The sequence below is a fragment of the Anticarsia gemmatalis genome, chromosome 8 (genome assembly GCF_050436995.1).
Source record: "Anticarsia gemmatalis isolate Benzon Research Colony breed Stoneville strain chromosome 8, ilAntGemm2 primary, whole genome shotgun sequence".
NCBI lineage: Eukaryota > Metazoa > Arthropoda > Insecta > Lepidoptera > Erebidae > Anticarsia > Anticarsia gemmatalis.
This window is the reverse complement of record NC_134752.1, coordinates 8817825-8834625: the sequence shown is the minus strand read 5'-3', so window position 1 is coordinate 8834625 and position 16801 is coordinate 8817825. Positions and strand designations below refer to the sequence as shown.

General features: G+C 35.4%; 2 protein-coding genes across 3 annotated transcripts; one reads left to right on the top strand and one right to left on the bottom strand.

Annotated features, from left to right (window-relative positions):
- The first annotated feature begins 26 nt into the window (after nucleotides 1-26).
- LOC142974972 (spermatogenesis-associated protein 20) lies at nucleotides 27-6844 on the top strand. 2 transcript variants are annotated; one of them, XM_076117568.1, is made up of 6 exons: nucleotides 27-283; nucleotides 1145-2770; nucleotides 3106-3314; nucleotides 3652-3872; nucleotides 4276-4396; nucleotides 5022-6844. In XM_076117568.1, the coding sequence occupies exons 1-6, from the start codon at nucleotides 135-137 to the stop codon at nucleotides 5165-5167; spliced, it is 2472 nt and encodes an 823-aa protein (XP_075973683.1). In that variant the 5' UTR covers nucleotides 27-134; the 3' UTR covers nucleotides 5168-6844. The 2 variants fall into 2 exon arrangements, with proteins under 2 accessions (XP_075973683.1, XP_075973682.1); XM_076117567.1 differs by having other exon boundaries at nucleotides 4276-4411.
- A 647-nt stretch (nucleotides 6845-7491) lies between these two features.
- Nucleotides 7492-16350, bottom strand: not (ubiquitin carboxyl-terminal hydrolase nonstop). Its single transcript, XM_076117566.1, has 7 exons — nucleotides 15961-16350; nucleotides 14168-14403; nucleotides 13737-13902; nucleotides 11521-11631; nucleotides 11143-11282; nucleotides 10400-11038; nucleotides 7492-9980 (listed from the first exon to the last, which is right to left on the bottom strand). Exons 1-7 carry the CDS (start codon nucleotides 16078-16080, stop codon nucleotides 9926-9928), a joined length of 1467 nt encoding a protein of 488 aa, XP_075973681.1. The 5' UTR covers nucleotides 16081-16350; the 3' UTR covers nucleotides 7492-9925.
- Between the last annotated feature and the right edge of the window lie 451 nt (nucleotides 16351-16801).

The window sequence follows — 16801 nt, the reverse complement described above, 5'->3', positions numbered from 1 at the left end:
AAGTTGCAACACTGAAACGTCAAAATATTTGGTTTCGTCATGGATCTCGCGCAGTAAAAATTATGTAAGGAAAACAAAAATAAAGCGAAATTTTCACGTTGTGATAGTGATCAATCTTGATCGAATATTCTATTATGCCTAGCGGTCGTACTGTTCTGTTGTTGCGGCGGCTGTCGACGGGTGATAATAGATTGAAAACTATAAATTTGAACCAAAATACTACGAAGGAACCGCTTGTTACCAACCCGGTTTGCACTCACAGAGACTTGGGATTGCCAAAAAGGTACTTAATCATTAGAAATAATCGTATTTTTTGATACCATAGTACATTTCAGGTATTGAAGTATTACATTTATATACATTTTGATCTTATTGGCAATTAATTTGATGCCAAAATAAAAATATAGCCAGATGACCTTGTTTTTGTTTACATGTCGTGTTTACGACTATTGAAAGAGAAGGGAATCGTCGTAGCTTGTCATTAATAATGCAATGAGGTTCATGAACCTAATCATTGAATAGTTAATTATTATTATGTTTAGCATGGATAAGGGTTATGTAACAGAGAAAATGGAAAAACAAGATTTTAAGCAGCATAGATATTAAATACTTTGACGTTAAATTCATTAATGTAATAAATTCCCAATACATTTAGTTTTTCACATGTTTTAACTGATCAATTCTAATTAAATTACAGAATTTTTATGAATGATAATTTTCTTGTTGCATAATGCATTTTTAAATTATGTTCAACACACTGTAAAGACATGTTTGACTTTAGTAAACCTTCAGAAAGTAGATATTCAGTAAAAAAAAGTATTATTTAAATATATCCCAAGGTTGCTTAAACATGTGACTAGTTAATTTTAAAACAAAATAATGATAAGCAACATCCTTGAATTGTAGAATAAATCATTTAATTAGTAAATAAACCATTAAAGCTAAACTTACTGGATGTTTTATCTATAAATAAATTGATAAACTACACATCCACTTGAAATAAAGTGAAGCTCAATGACGGTGTTAATTATAAATTAAAGATTATTCTATTAGACACTAAAGTGATAAATAAAATATTTAACAAAACTTGTTTCATAGAATACTGATGAGTAATTACATTAATTAATTCTATTTGTTTTCATAGATTGTCCACATTTGGACCGAACAATATTTGTGTACCACAACTGACAAGGAGCTTCAGTGACAATAAAATTAAAATGGCCTCCGGGAGCACTGAGATACCTCATTCTGAACAACCAAAACACACCAACAGGTTGATTACAGAAAAGTCACCATATTTACTGCAACATGCACACAACCCTGTGCAATGGTACCCATGGTGCCAAGAAGCCATAGACAAAGCAAAGCAAGAAAACAAACTCATTTTCCTCTCAGTTGGCTATTCAACTTGCCACTGGTGCCATGTCATGGAAAAGGAATCATTTGAAAACGAAGATGTGGCAAAGGTTATGAATGAACACTTTGTCAATATCAAAGTAGATCGTGAAGAAAGACCTGATATTGATCGTGTTTACATGCTGTTTGTCATGGCTACCTCCGGTGGTGGTGGCTGGCCAATGTCTGTCTTCCTCACTCCTGATCTGCGTCCTGTTACTGGAGGAACATACTTCCCTCCTGAAGACCGCTGGGGAAGGCCAGGCTTCAAAACAATCCTATTATCTCTAGCCAAAAAGTGGAAGGATAATCAACAACAGTTTTTGGAAGCTAGTAGCAATATCATGCAAGCTCTAAAGAAAATATCTCTGGTTGACTCAGACACATCTAACTCAATCCCCACTGATGCCTCTTGGGAAAAATGTGTTCACAGATTTATGAATCTGTATGAGCCAGAGTTTGGTGGTTTCGGTACGGCACCAAAATTCCCTCAAGCATCCATTTTCAATTTCCTTTTCCATTACTACGCTCGCGATAAAAATCATCCGGAAGGAAAAAAATGTTTGAACATGTGTCTGCACACGTTAACAAAAATTGCTAATGGAGGCATTCATGATCACGTGTCTAGCGGTTTCGCTCGTTACTCCGTCGACAATGATTGGCATGTACCACATTTCGAGAAGATGCTTTACGATCAGGCGCAGTTATTAGTTGCGTATACTGATGCATTTCTTGCTACTAAAGATAAATTTTACGCTGACGTCGTACAAGACATCGTGAAATATGTGAAGAGAGATCTGCGACATGAAGCGGGAGGGTTCTACAGCGCAGAAGACGCTGATTCTTATCCAGAATTCGGAGCACCGCATAAAAAAGAAGGTGCATTTTGCACATGGGAGTACAGCGAACTGGAATCACTTTTAGATGGAAAGAATATCGATTCTACTCCGTACTTGTCCATCTTTTGCGACTACTTCGGTGTAGAGACAGATGGAAATATTTCACCAGAAAGTGATCCGCACAATGAACTTACAAATAAAAATGTATTGATTGTGTACGGCAGTAAGGAAACAACTGCCGAGAAATTTGGTTTATCTCTTGATAAATTTGAGCAAGTCATATCCGAGTGTATTGATATATTGTATGAAGCTCGGCAGAAGCGGCCTCGTCCACACTTGGACACTAAGATGTTATGTTCGTGGAATGGCTTGATGATCGCTGGTTTGGCACAAGCTGGCCAAGGACTGGGAGAGAAAGACTTCGTTGCTGATGCGATCGAAACGGCTAAGTTTATAAAGAAACATCTTTATAACGAGACAACAAAGTCATTGTTACATTCTTGTTATAGAGCTGATGATGGATCTGTAGCCCAGACGTAAGTAAAACTCCTTTCTACTATTAAAGCCATATTTTACACCATAGGCTATCAACCTTCTATACAAAGAAAATCCTGCACTCTTCTGTGGATAATAATTGTACTAATTTTATACTTTTTATTGTTAATTATAATTTGTCTTTGGACACGTTTTCAGCCCTGCTCCACTGTAGGGCGATATCACCCACTTTTCGAACTTATGATTAGCTTCTATAATTAACAGATGAGTTATTTTACGAGATTTGGATCCTTGCAATGTAATTACACTAGTCATTATATTTTATAGGAATTTATTCATAATTGCGCCTAATATGGCACATTTCTTAAAATTACAGAGAGACTCCAATCCAGGGCTTCCTAGACGATTACGCGTTCTTAATCAAAGGCTTATTGGACTTGTACGAAGCATCGCTAGACTACCACTGGCTTCAGTGGGCTCGCGACCTGCAACTGAAACAGAATGAATTGTTTTGGGACAGTGAAAATGGAGGCTATTTCACCTGCTCGGCGGATGATAGCAGTGTGGTGTTAAGACTGAAAGAAGGTAAAACATTATATTATTAGTACTCTAAGGTTCGTATTAACAAACTGATATCAATTTGGAGACATTGGTTTAAGAATCCATTTGTCCTACTAACATTTGTGAGTCCATTTAGATATCGACCTATTCAAACAGACCTAATATCTTTTAAATACGACTAGTTTGTTGCGTACAATTCGTATTTTTCTCAATATGGTTAACAAAAATAGTTTTAATTTCAGCATTTGAACAAAGAAAACTAGTTTTCTTGTGTACCTTGCGTTATAAAATAAACAAAAGCAGTTTAAGATATTAAAACCAGTTCACAAAGAAAATACACAATTTTAATTGTTGTTTTCAGATCAAGATGGAGCCGAACCATCAGGCAACAGTGTTTCGTGTCACAATCTGCTGCGACTAGCCGCTTACTCCGACAAGAGCGCGGTGCCCGACGGCGAGGAGCAAGAGAGGGAACTGGCCAAAAAAATACTACAGGCCTTCGCTAAACGACTCACTGACACTCCCACTGCGTTACCTGAGATGATGTCTGCTTTGATGTTCTATAATGACTCTCCTACACAGGTTTGTTAGATTGAGCTCTTTAATTATGTATATTTAGATTAAATCATTCGGTATATTTGGCCTTCTGGTTGCTAATTGAAGGCTTGTATGAGCGTAGATGATACATTTTTAGTCTGGAGATTGATTTAGATAATTTATATTTCTCCATGATATTTTTGTTACTAGTCAACGTAAAAACTATTTTTGAAGAAGTCCTGTGTCGTTGATGACTGGAGTGACCACAAAGGACGATATAAGTGATAACATTATAGGAGAGAGCTATACCATTACTATACTCGGGCCATTTCAATCGCGCGAGCTAAGTCATGTCAATTTATTGGAGTCTCTCGCTTGCACTTTCACATTGTCAGCATTATCTTATAAGTATTCGAGATAGCAAAATAAAGTCGTTTGTTTGTTGCAGGTGTTGATCGCGGGCGGGTGCTCGGACCCGCGCACGCTGGAGCTGGTGCGCGTGGTGCGGTCGCGGCTGCTGCCGGGCCGCGTGCTGTGCGTGGCCGACCCCGACGTGCCCGCCGCCGCCGGTATGTGCGACATACGTGAGTTGGCATCCTTAACGCTTGCTTCTCACTCACACGACACCTAAAATCTTGTGCCTACGTACCCGTATACGCGAATCTGTATTTAGTATGATTAGTCAGTTTATACGTTGTTAAAACTCCAAAAGGCTTTGCCAAACAGAACGCATTGTAAGCGCACTGATAGCACCAACGCGTTTAAACAGTGATAATAAATGTGCTTTAGTATAAAAAAAAAATATATTGTAACGCGGCGTTAGACTAACCGTCTAAGCGGGTTAAGAACGCTTTGTTTGGCAAATTCTTGTTGCTTTCACATTTGTTTCATACGTACATTCACTAACGTATACGGGTACGTACGCGCAAGGTTTAAACGTATACGTATATTCACGTTAAGAGAAAGAGTACCCTTTTACTGTTTCGACAGTGCAAAAAAACCCTAGTGCGAAACGTCCATAGACTTCAAAAGTATGTTAAAACCTTCTCTAAATGTTTTTTATGCAATCCATTTGATATCATGCTTTAAGACACGTGTCCTATAATACTTCGCCTTCATAACAACAGCAACTTGCGTTACTAACCCAAAAACAATATAAATGTACATAACTAAACATGTTTTTCTATATTTCAGTGCTTAGCCGCATCAGGTCAGTAGGAGACGTGCCAACTGCATACGTTTGTCGTCGCTACGCGTGCTCTCTCCCAGTCACTGACGTCAAACAACTCGAGAGCTTACTCGACGAACCGCCGGTAGCGACCACGTCTAAAACAAAATGAAACCGAATGGATGTACTACTCTTCTTCTCCACATATATGTTCACTCTCTTACTAATCAACCACTTGCTTACAATATTCACGTAATTTGTTTATACTGTTAAAAATATCTGTGGATTATCACAAATCTTAGTGGAACATAAATTGTTTAAAATCCAAGGAAATTTGATTAGAGTAGTAGGTATAGTACAGTGTAGCTTTAGTAAAAAGTGCCAAATTGTTGGAACATTTATATTTATAATCTGTCTAATAGGTCGAGTTATTACACTTAGCAAGAAACACACTATCTTAGCAAGTAACAATTTTAATAAACGCCGTCAATGTTTTTTCATTCTTGATTAGTCCACAGATATTTTCAACCAGGATCGTATAGTATGATAATAATTTGGTACCTAAATTGAAATTTTATCGCATTTCAACATTCTCGAAGTGAGACATGTATTACAATTTACCGAAAATAGTCATAACGACAAATCCGCATGGATTAACACTATCTTGCAAATAAGTGCGATGTTTTAGAGAAAATAAACGATCATAGTCTCGCTTCGCTATTCACTTTTATTCATATATTATATTATAATTTTATTTAGACTCTCAAAAAACTGTTACCTGGAATCTACAAGTCATATTGTAACCTAGTCATCGGATATTTATTATTTTACACACATAATATCACCATGTTTTATTAATCGTAAGTTGTTATGCTGGGGCTACATTAGCGAGCGAAGATTCGTATGGTGTTGGCGCGACAAAAACATCGTGTTCGGGTATGGGCGATGTTCTTGTCTACATTAAGGCGGGCGAAGATTCGTGTCGAGTTGACGCGATGCATCGTGCCTTGTGCTGTTCAGTTTGTTGTGCGGAGACGTGAGCGGTAAATTAAAAATGGAGGAAATAGTGGCTTTGCATTATATTTAAAAATTAAATGCACGTCCGTCTCGCTTCAAAGTCTGGACGACACTGAATTGACGTAGATGTAGCCACCTAAGCGAATATTGGCGCGACAAATCCCTTTGATTCGCGCCAGTTTACCGACAGCTCCTCGATACTACATCGTCTTCGCCCGAATACTACGCGATGACACGATGAACCCGGCCACATTCATCGCGTTAACACGAATATTCGCCATAGCCCGCTAATGTAGCCCCAGCATTATAAATACCAGCTAATAGAAATTTATTCAGACACGAATAGAATGCACTAGTTTTAGGAATTAAAGGCAGGTTATTGAACTTTGTATTTGTTATTCACTGTTTTAACTCTTTAACGTATATGATTCTCAATTTACTAACAGTATAATTATATGAACTAAACTTTGGTGTAGTGCCTATTTTTGTAGTTGTATTCGTATCTAAATTATCTTTGATCTTTATTATATAAGATAAAAAAACTCGAAATAAAGTTGTAAATGTTGGGTCTGATAATGTGATAGAGTAGGATATGGACAAAATGTTTGTATACAACAAAAACATAGTTATTTGTATGTCGAACAGGCGCTAAAAGTGACCATATCACTGAGTCGATTATATTATATTTTGTTATGTAGTGTATGCTTATATTGTACCGAGTAATGTATTCGTTATTATTTATTGGAAAACTTAATTTTGTACTGCTAGAAGCAAAAATGTTTAGTTGAATTTGTGATATTTTGTAATTAATATATTTCCTAGTTGTAAAGAATGTTGTTTCATTTTACACTTACTTATCACTATTTACCTACCTACAAAACGTATGCTTAGCATGCTTGAAGACTAAAATCTATAGTGGGTGATAGACGGCGAGTAAGTACGTGGACTTGTTGCTCGACGACCTTTTTCGTCTGTGTGTCACTCCCAAATTCGCGTACTTTAAAGTTGCCGCGCAAGTTCGCCGGCGAACCAACCTGTTTGAAATCTTGCTCGTAGCTCGTCACGGCTCGTACGTGTGGAAGCACTGCGAGCCGCGAGTCGCATTTTTTGCCAGCGCTCTCCCTACATTTTTCGATAATTTCTAAATAACACTAAGTTTCTTCCTTCGACGACATCGCAATACAGTGTGAGCCATCTTCTCGTGTGTCACCGAGGTCCAGCCGAGTTAGTCCGCGATCTTAAAAACCGTTTTCTTTAAAGTTCAATACGTCTATCACCCACTTATGAGTATCGGAGATTTGCGTAGCCTTGTGTGCGAAAGGTCTTGCTAATACGTAACCAAAGTCGAATGCAACATTATTAGTTTCGACCTTCGACTTCCGGCCATAAAAGAAAGTATACAAGTTCCAGATCAAAATGATGAATACTGGGAACAGCCTTGCTGACGGGCTACAGAAAATAAAACCAATGTAATGTATTTTAATCCTTTATTTCCACAGTGATAGTTTGCATACATACTGTGTATGACACCAATATAGACGTTACGGTTAAGTTAGTTACTTGAACATTTTAACACCAAATTCTATAAACACGGGGACATAGGTCTCTACTGGGATTTGTAACACATGTTATATAGTTTGGAGAGACAAGGGTACATCGAATTATTTATTTTGTTCATTATAGTTATAGTAATTTCAGCAACATCGGCTAAGAAGGAAAAAGCGATTGATTTTTATAAATTAATAATATCCATTTTACATAATTGATCATTCAAGTAAATGAGAAAATAAATTGCTAAAGTCAAAGTCCTTTCATTTATACATTAAAATAAATTAAATGTCATTTATACATAGTTGATTTTGCATACCTACTATAAGTGATTTACATAGTCAATTTGAAGTCAATTTAATGATGCCTAAATCTATATTTTTGATCGAATATTAATACATATTGAAGTACAAATAAAAATCATTATTACATAATAGTGACATTGTGTCTATCACATCATTATCATAATTATGGACTAAATTTTAGACAATCGATTAGGCTCGGATCCAAATTACTAAATTAATAATAAATGCAAATAAAACTGTTTCATAATACTAGCAAATGAGGAGAAACACGGGGAAATTCAATTTCTAAATAATTCTAATGTTAATAATTAGGAATCATAAAAATCCCAAATTACAGGTATAAAAATAAGGGATTTGGGTTATAAAAATAAGGGAATGTAATCTATCTTAGTCAATAAATAGGTACTACAGTGTCGTGTAAGTTGTAGCGTATGTCGGTCACTGGCGCTTAAGCTGTTATTCATCATTTGCTAGTACCTCCAAGCATTAGATTAAATCAAACAAAATTATACCTACTTTCAGAAATGTAAATCCATACAACTAACTACATTTAATACAAGTCATAAATATTAAATATCACATTAAGCTAATGTCAGTTCAGTCATAGGTTACGAACTACTTAAATCCATCTACGCTAGATAGACATGAGCGAAAAATAACGAAAAATAAATCGACTCCGCACACGTGTGCAACGACAACACATGTGCTCTAATTGTATAACATAACATTTTACAAATAAAAACAATGCATGGAGGATTTGTGTAATAAAAAAATACTATAAAACACGTCATCATCTTTGTTTATAAATGTCGTGGCGGGGGGCGATGATATCATTGCCTAATGTGAATATTTGAACACTAAGTCATAGAATTTGTAACATAATCAAGTTAGGTTGCGCTCATGTGTATTTAGCCTTACATAAAATACAAGCAACATTAACACATCAGAATTACCAAACATTTCTTTACATGGCTTAAGTGAAATGCAAATAAGAGATAAACAGCGAGGTAGATTGAAATGTTTGTTCAGTAGACGATCAAAGTAATATTTAAATGATTTCATACATACACAAACATAAAATTATCTTTTACTAGGAATGATACGCACACAGCGCTTATTATTATGTAATTCATAGTCATAGTAATAATTATATCTTATAATACAATTGATTTTATGTTTGTTTTGATAAAGTATACGTTTATATCATAGAGCAAAATAATATTTCATGTGCACACGGCGGAGTATTTAAGTTTACACATTGTTATGTCGAAATAACTACCATCTCTTGCCAGTATATTGAAGCAAGCATTTGATAAACTTTATTTGATTTGTGTAAATCTAAAGACTTTACCGTGTGCACATGTTAAGATTGATTCACATATATCAACACACAACATAGTATGACAAACTCGGCACAGACTTTATTTGTTTAGAATAATTAAATAGCCACATTCTACAACACCAATCAGAGATTTAACAAGAAAGATTCTAAGAAGTATATTTCAGCCTGCCTGCCGAGCGTTGTGTGAGCACATGTGAGTCAAGCTTCAAGCGACATTTAGATCATTTATTGATAATATACTATCGCCTTAATAATACAGTCAACATCATAAATTGTAATGAATAATGTAACTTTAGTAGTATTTAACTTTTAAGTCAGAAGTCGAAAACTAAAGTGAATCTTGCTGAGTGTACTACATAATAGCTCGTAGCTCAATAAAGCATACATTACAGTTGAAGAGTCTTTTTATAATGTAAGATATTCTTACCAACCGTGTTAACATTTTTCTATTGAGTTCTCATGTTAATATTACATTAAAGCTTAAAACTAACAAATTCGTGAATGATTCCGCAGAAAACATCGAACATGATGATCGTTGAGACATCTTTCTAACATCTACACTAATATCACGAGGGAGAATGACTTTTTTTGTTTTAAAACAAAAATTAATCCTTTTTTGTAAACATACTTATAGAAAAATCAAACATTTGATAGAGGATGCGTTCGCATCAGATACAAGTAGTGACTGAATATTTTGTGAGATGATACATCCATTAATCTAAGAGACTTCGCAATCGTATTCCAGCACAGTCTTGTGATAGAACAGCAGGTACCTGCAAATATAAAACAACAAATCTATTAAACCTACTATAAGAAAAAGTCTAAAAAATCTGATGCTGTGATCAGTTAATGAAACCTATTTTGTTGCTAACTATATGTTAAATAGATAAAAAAGAAAGAATAAACATACAACTTGAAATAAAAGAACATTCTTTATTGTATTTCCAGAAGTGAATGTACTCGACTGCAGTATAGTTAGAACACTAATTGCTTTAAGTACAAACACAGATAAGCTTATGAATCATGATGCAGATATTCAAACAAATAATGATTTATTTATTTTTCTTGTTAAGGTCACACAGTTTGGCGACTCGACGCGCCAGGCGACATCATTTAGGCAGTCGAACTAATGTTTTGATAACAATAGTTATCTAGTGTTATGTTATAACAGTCATAAGTTATCAAAACTTACCCTTCACTATCTAAAACTTCACGCAGTGAGGCGTGTGTGATCATGTGGTCATCGCACTTGAACCAATCGCCCTTCATCTGACGCACGTATGCGGTGTAGTGGCCTGCATCTAAAGACCCGAGGTGGTTCACCACAGCGAACAGGGAATAACGGTTATCTTCAAATATCCCTTCTGGAGCATTATTGTTATCAACTCCCATGTCCACGGCTCGCCGGTGCGACGACATGAATGGAGTCATATCCAACTCAGCTGGGAAGGATACGAATGCCGATATTTTCCTGTCGATTTGTGATGAATGCTCGAAGCGCTTCAGGTGGAAACTCGCCACAATGGGAAGAGTTTCAAGAGTCAGCTGTTTAGTGGACTCACGGTAGGCTCGGCAATTCGAGCACTTGATTTTGGCCGCCGATCCGAGATGTTCGGCTCTTGTGAAGCGCTCTAAGCAAGCCTGCAGTGAGCCAGGGCCAGCTACATCCAGACTGATGTCCCAGAAAGGATCGATTGTGGTGGAAACGCCTGAACATGAAGTGCACACCACATCGCTTTGGAGACCACCCGTAAATATTTGATCTATAATGCAGTTGCAGCGACCATTCTCCGGTTTCTCAGCATTGCCTTCAACTCCGTTCATGCAGTGCCTGCAAATTAAAACACGATGATTAAGACACCTAACTCGTTTTAAACTTACTTCGCAATTCAGAGTATTGTAAAAAAAAGTCAGTTAAAATTTTAATGAACCAACCTATGCAGTACGTCAAGGGTTGCGATGAAAAATTCATGAGCATCCTGCTGTTCATAACCGGCCAAATGACGCGCGTGTGTCCATATCAGATGTAAGAGACGATGCAGAGTCAATGGTGTTTTTGCACCCGAATAGAACTCCTAGAAAACAAAATAAATAAAAAGTTGAAAGAATCAAACAAAAAAATACTTTGCATATAAAAATATAAAACAGGTTATTGATTTCAGCTCGCCATTGAATTCACGTCTGGGCGGATATATTTATAGATGCAGAAAGCTTGAAATATTGAGCGCGGGATGTACGCGAGAAGGGTCGGTTAGTAATAACGTTACGTAAGGCAATTTCCACGAAGCTCGCACATACTTCACCGTTGCTTACCTGGAACAGTTTGGAAACTTCGCACACGAGACATTTGCTGGATCCTTGTGCCTTGCACTTATGTTTTTCTCCCAGGAAATAATCTCTTAGCAATGGAGTGTGAATCAGGGTCTGAAATTACATAATATGATTTTAAGACGCCTATTTTTTCTTCAGTTAAACATACTTTTATAACCGTGCGAAAGATACAAACTATTCTCGTAATCAGCACTTGGCAGGTGGACTGTAATTATTTCAAGCCTACGTTTTTCTATCTTCCATGTTTCTTGGAACAGCAATTGCCGTCTCATGTAAATTATATAGTAGGTAACCACTTGAATCAACGACAACTGAATTTGTAGGTCATTTGATGCCTATACCCATTAATGAAAACAGATTTCGTAATAGAATTACTGCCTATGAACAACCAATAAAACTTCGACCTTGCGGTAAGTAAGTGGGCATGAGGGATCGATTTATCTTACATAACTTATTCACTGCTTTCAGTTGAATTACAGAAAGCCTCTAGTAATTGAAGGGTATTCACATATTTCAAAGTTCCGAAATTTTGTGATTTTTTAAGGTGTTTGTTTGTAACCTTTCTCTGTTTTATTTTCACAAGCACAGCGCAGTATCGGATAAGCATGACTTATATTCTTGAATTATAAGTTCGACCGACATTGTAGAACGGATAGAATCGTGATAAGAAACAAACGAAAGACTCAAAGATTACATATTCGTATCGTTGATTATAGTAGGCCTAGTGCCCACTTTGTGAAGAGCAATGTATGAAAGACTTGGAAGGCAACAACGGATAGCAAAGTCCAGTGTCGTTATTGGAGCTAAAGAGTAATGGATCCGATGAACAACATTCAACAAATAGCAACAAGTAATCGCAAAAGTTGAAGAATGTCACCGATTGTTATCGTGTTTCTTTTTGCTGCACCCCAGCTAGTTACTGCTGTGTACATGATTACTCATACTTTTAACTATGTATGTACATCGCATGCCATGTGCAATTAATTACTTTGTATCAGGTTATTATTGTTTTGTTAATTAATGCAAGACAAATGTCATCAAGTTAATTTTCCTGTCCGTTTTGTACTAACTTTAGTATTGTCAAGGAAAGATTCTGTTTATATCCTGATACGCTATAACTGCGTGCTCGAAATAATTATAAACTGCGACTTGAAGTTTTAGGAGTTACCAATGTAGGAATAGTGGTTTGACGTAGTTTGTAGGGATCTAAATGATAGTATTCTTTAGAATAAACGATATGGTATATACGATAACCAACTAAATAGTGCGACCTATCTAAGAGAGCGCAAGAAGCCGACTGCTACGGCGAGCTAAAGCAGGATTGCGCCTGAGTAAACAGTCGTAGCGTCAGCAGTGTCCCAACAAAGTCTTTGGTGACCAAGTGATAATAGTTGAATAATTAATATCTCCACGAGGAACAATAGATCTAAATGTCTAGTTTTATCTTAAGTCCTCGATGACTCAGCATTCTAAACAGCAACTCAACTCTATACAAACCGATATATCGAAACTATGTCTATTAATTAAAAATACATTTATTGTCTTTTATTTTCTAAAAATAATGTAAATTAAAAGCGTCATAGGGCAAATGCAATGTCAATAAAATGTAGCCAGATGAATCTGTATAAGGTTTACCCGTTTTATTTGACTTCGTGTTACGAAAATATAAATTCACTCAATGACTTGAACTTATACAATAATTTAGTGAGTGAAACTAATCAGTGTAACCAAAGCAAATTATGTACAATTCGTCATCACAGTTTCAATTTATTTGTGTAGATACTATTTAGTCACAGCTCGTAAATAGATCTATTGTTAAATCGCGGCGTTTTTGCAGTTAATTAAACTACCTCTGAAAATAAATAAGTTGGAGTAAACCAGCGTAAAAGAAAACAAACTTTTTTTATCAATTATTACAGATGCTACTTTTTTCGGCATCCAATAATCTTATCTTATAAATCAATCAAAATGATATCCCAAATAGCTGACCATTGGTCTGTTCGAAAGCAAAGCCGGTTTAAAAAGTTTTTCGATTTTTTTTCGGAACTTCGACAATTATATATTATTTACTGCTGCTAATTAAAAGTAAATAAAATATCCTCGGCGTGGTAGGTACAATCTTAAAATAATAAGTACCTAGTTTTTTACACTATTTCGATAATAAATACTTATGAATTCCTTCCTGTAAATGAACTTACCTGAACAATACAGTTCATGAAGCAAGTAGAGCCGAGGTTCTGCAGTCCTCGCAGGCCGATGGTAGTATTATGGGTGATGAGCCGTCGCTTGCGAAGACGCCGCAGTGCCATGGCTTCATTGTTATTTGGCAACCACGGCATAAATGGCACACTGATTCCTAGTGATCTAGGAGATAATATTTGTCATTATTTTATTGCATATTTCTAGATGTAAGGCTCCAATAATATGATATGAAAAGATAATGTGACCCATAGATGTTACATAGTTGTGTTAAACTTAAAGCAAACGCATTTAGAATAAAATTGGGGGATTAACAACAAGTTATGAATAATACATTTAACCTCAAAATTTTCTGTTTCATATAGTCAACAACCCTATGTATGAATGAACATGACAATACAATGTTACATATAGAATACATAGTACATACTTGGCTTCTTTTAATCTGTGATTCATGGCAATATCGGTGAGTTCCCGATCATAAATGTAGTCCTGGCACTGGCCACAGAATATATTTCCATAGCTCAGATCAACGTAGAGGAAATGCTTCTTAGCTTTTGAGTGTTCTTGAATGTGGCCCGCGTAGCAGGCAAAGTAGATGCAGTGCAGGCAAGAATGCATGCGTGGTCCGGGCTGACCACAGGCAAAGCAGAGGCATGATGTTGCCTGAAAAAACATTCATTTTGTAACACTTCAGCTTCAATATTAATTGGAAACATACAGCCTTCATTAAGCTAATGGCATATATTTCTTCCCAGTACGATAAAAACGAAAATGTGCTGCATAACAGTAACTAAAAGACTGACTGCAATACAAACATCTTTTATCGTCTTTATCCTTAAAACATTACAAATCTGTTTTTATAAGAAACTTTTTATTATTGTGTGCATTCATATTCTTGTTAAGTGTAGGAAAAATCTAAGAGGACTAATGATTACATGGTATTAAAGAGCTGCGTCAAGTGTTGTCAAGTCATAGCAATCAGAATGCAACTAGGCATGTTATTAGTTGTTACTAGTACACATCAGCAACTTGTTAGTGATGACCTTTTTGTATTACATTGATATCTTGAATCATAGCACAATTCTACCCACTGCTCCGTTTATGCTTCTCTTTGTCTATATAGTTAATTCTTGTGCCAATTTCAAACTAATTGTTTTAAGATTAATAACATATAGCCTAACTTTTAAGATTCTATCAATTACAAAGTTCTTGTAAATAAGTAAGTCAAGTATTCTTCCCTAAGTGTTTTAGGTTATATGGCTAGCATTCAATCTTTGAACACAAATTTCAGTTGCAGAACTTGTTTAACACAACAAGAAGCAATAAAATCTGTTCAAACTAGTTTTAAATGCTCTGTATACAATATGATATTACAGATTAGATTTAATTGAGGTTAAGTAAATGACCCTGGTACAACAAAGAACAAAAATTCAAGAGCATTTTTGAGTATAATGTAAGATATTTATGCAAATAAGTACCTAGTTCTTTAGCGTTTAGCATGACAACAAGAAAAAAAAATGAAGTTATTAGATTCATTACTCTGTATTCATTTTATGTTTATCTCCACTGCTTGGCTTGAATTATGAATGATGAAAGATTCTATGATAGGTATATTGTGTACTATATAATTTGTGAGATATTTGATGAACTAAGGATAAAAATTATCTGACATAAAAAAGATTAAAAAACGTAATATTCAAATATCCTAAATTATAATGTATATTTTGCCACACAACAATATTGCTCAATTTACTAACATTATTCAAATAAGTACCATTAATGGCTTTAATAGCTACAGTTTGCACATTCTCTAACTTAAACAAAGGATTAAACTAAATGTATTTCATAAATAAACACAAGGTCAAACAAATACCATCTCAATCATTAGTCAGTTATTGATAGTAATTGAGTGTAAACAGCCTCTATCAGAACATTTACAGCCGTGATTCAATCATGCGACGACGACAATGCACTCGAATGCTACCAAACAGCTGTTATGAGGTCAAAGATCACTAATCAGCTGATCACCAATTGCATTACTGGCCATGAAAAACAAATCGACATTATCCTCTCCAGCTACAAGATAATATAGTGATCTGTATACAAGTTATTGGAAACGCCAAGCAATGTGATAAAATCAATCTACGACAATTTGCGTCGCGTAAAAAGGTCATAAACGCACAATGTACTTCGCTGCAGCTACGTAACGTGAAAACCTACCTTGTATCTCCTAGCTTCATACGATGTGCAGGACACGAAAAATGCATGCACGATTTTGTAAGGGTTCGTGCCCTTTGCTGCTTTAAAATTATTTAGATGAATGCAACCATTGTCATTCATTATTTGGCTTGTAAAATACACCGGCTAAGCAAAATAACTCTCCTTCAGACGCGACGAATTATAATAGAAGCATTATATTGCACTCAAACACTTATTTGCATTTATTTGTTCAATCACAAAAACAAATATAAATCAAGATGTCTCACGATTATAGATCTTTTCAATATTCGATGTAAAAACGAAACAGAATGAAGTAGAGTAATGAATGGGGGCGTGTTCTCCACAAAATACGCAACAACGCAACTCCAAGCGCAGCTGACTAAAGCTGTGGTCCACCAATAAAATTAAACGTCACTGAATAACTTTTGTTGTGATTGGTGTTGAGATGTTTTATTACGAGGTGATTATAATTCGCCTAGACGGCCTATTGCTCATTATAATTTTATTATTAAAAATTAAAATAATAAAAACTATTGAAACTATTTATTTAATAAATAATAAAGCAAGATTGTTTAGTAATTAAACCGTTCCTAATAAAAGTATATCAACATTCTTTCATCGACCAACACATCCGTTTGTCAAATTTGACGTCTGTGTACAAAAACGTAAGGCGGTAAAAACTGATTTTTTGTAATTAATAATATGATTATTTTGAATAAATCACAGCATAAAAAATTTCGTTAATTGAAGTTTTACCAAAGCACAAAGCAATGTTTCTAACGAAGGATGGCTATGCGGTTGAGTGACGAATTCGGTTTCTTTTTATCTTAGCAAAAAATAA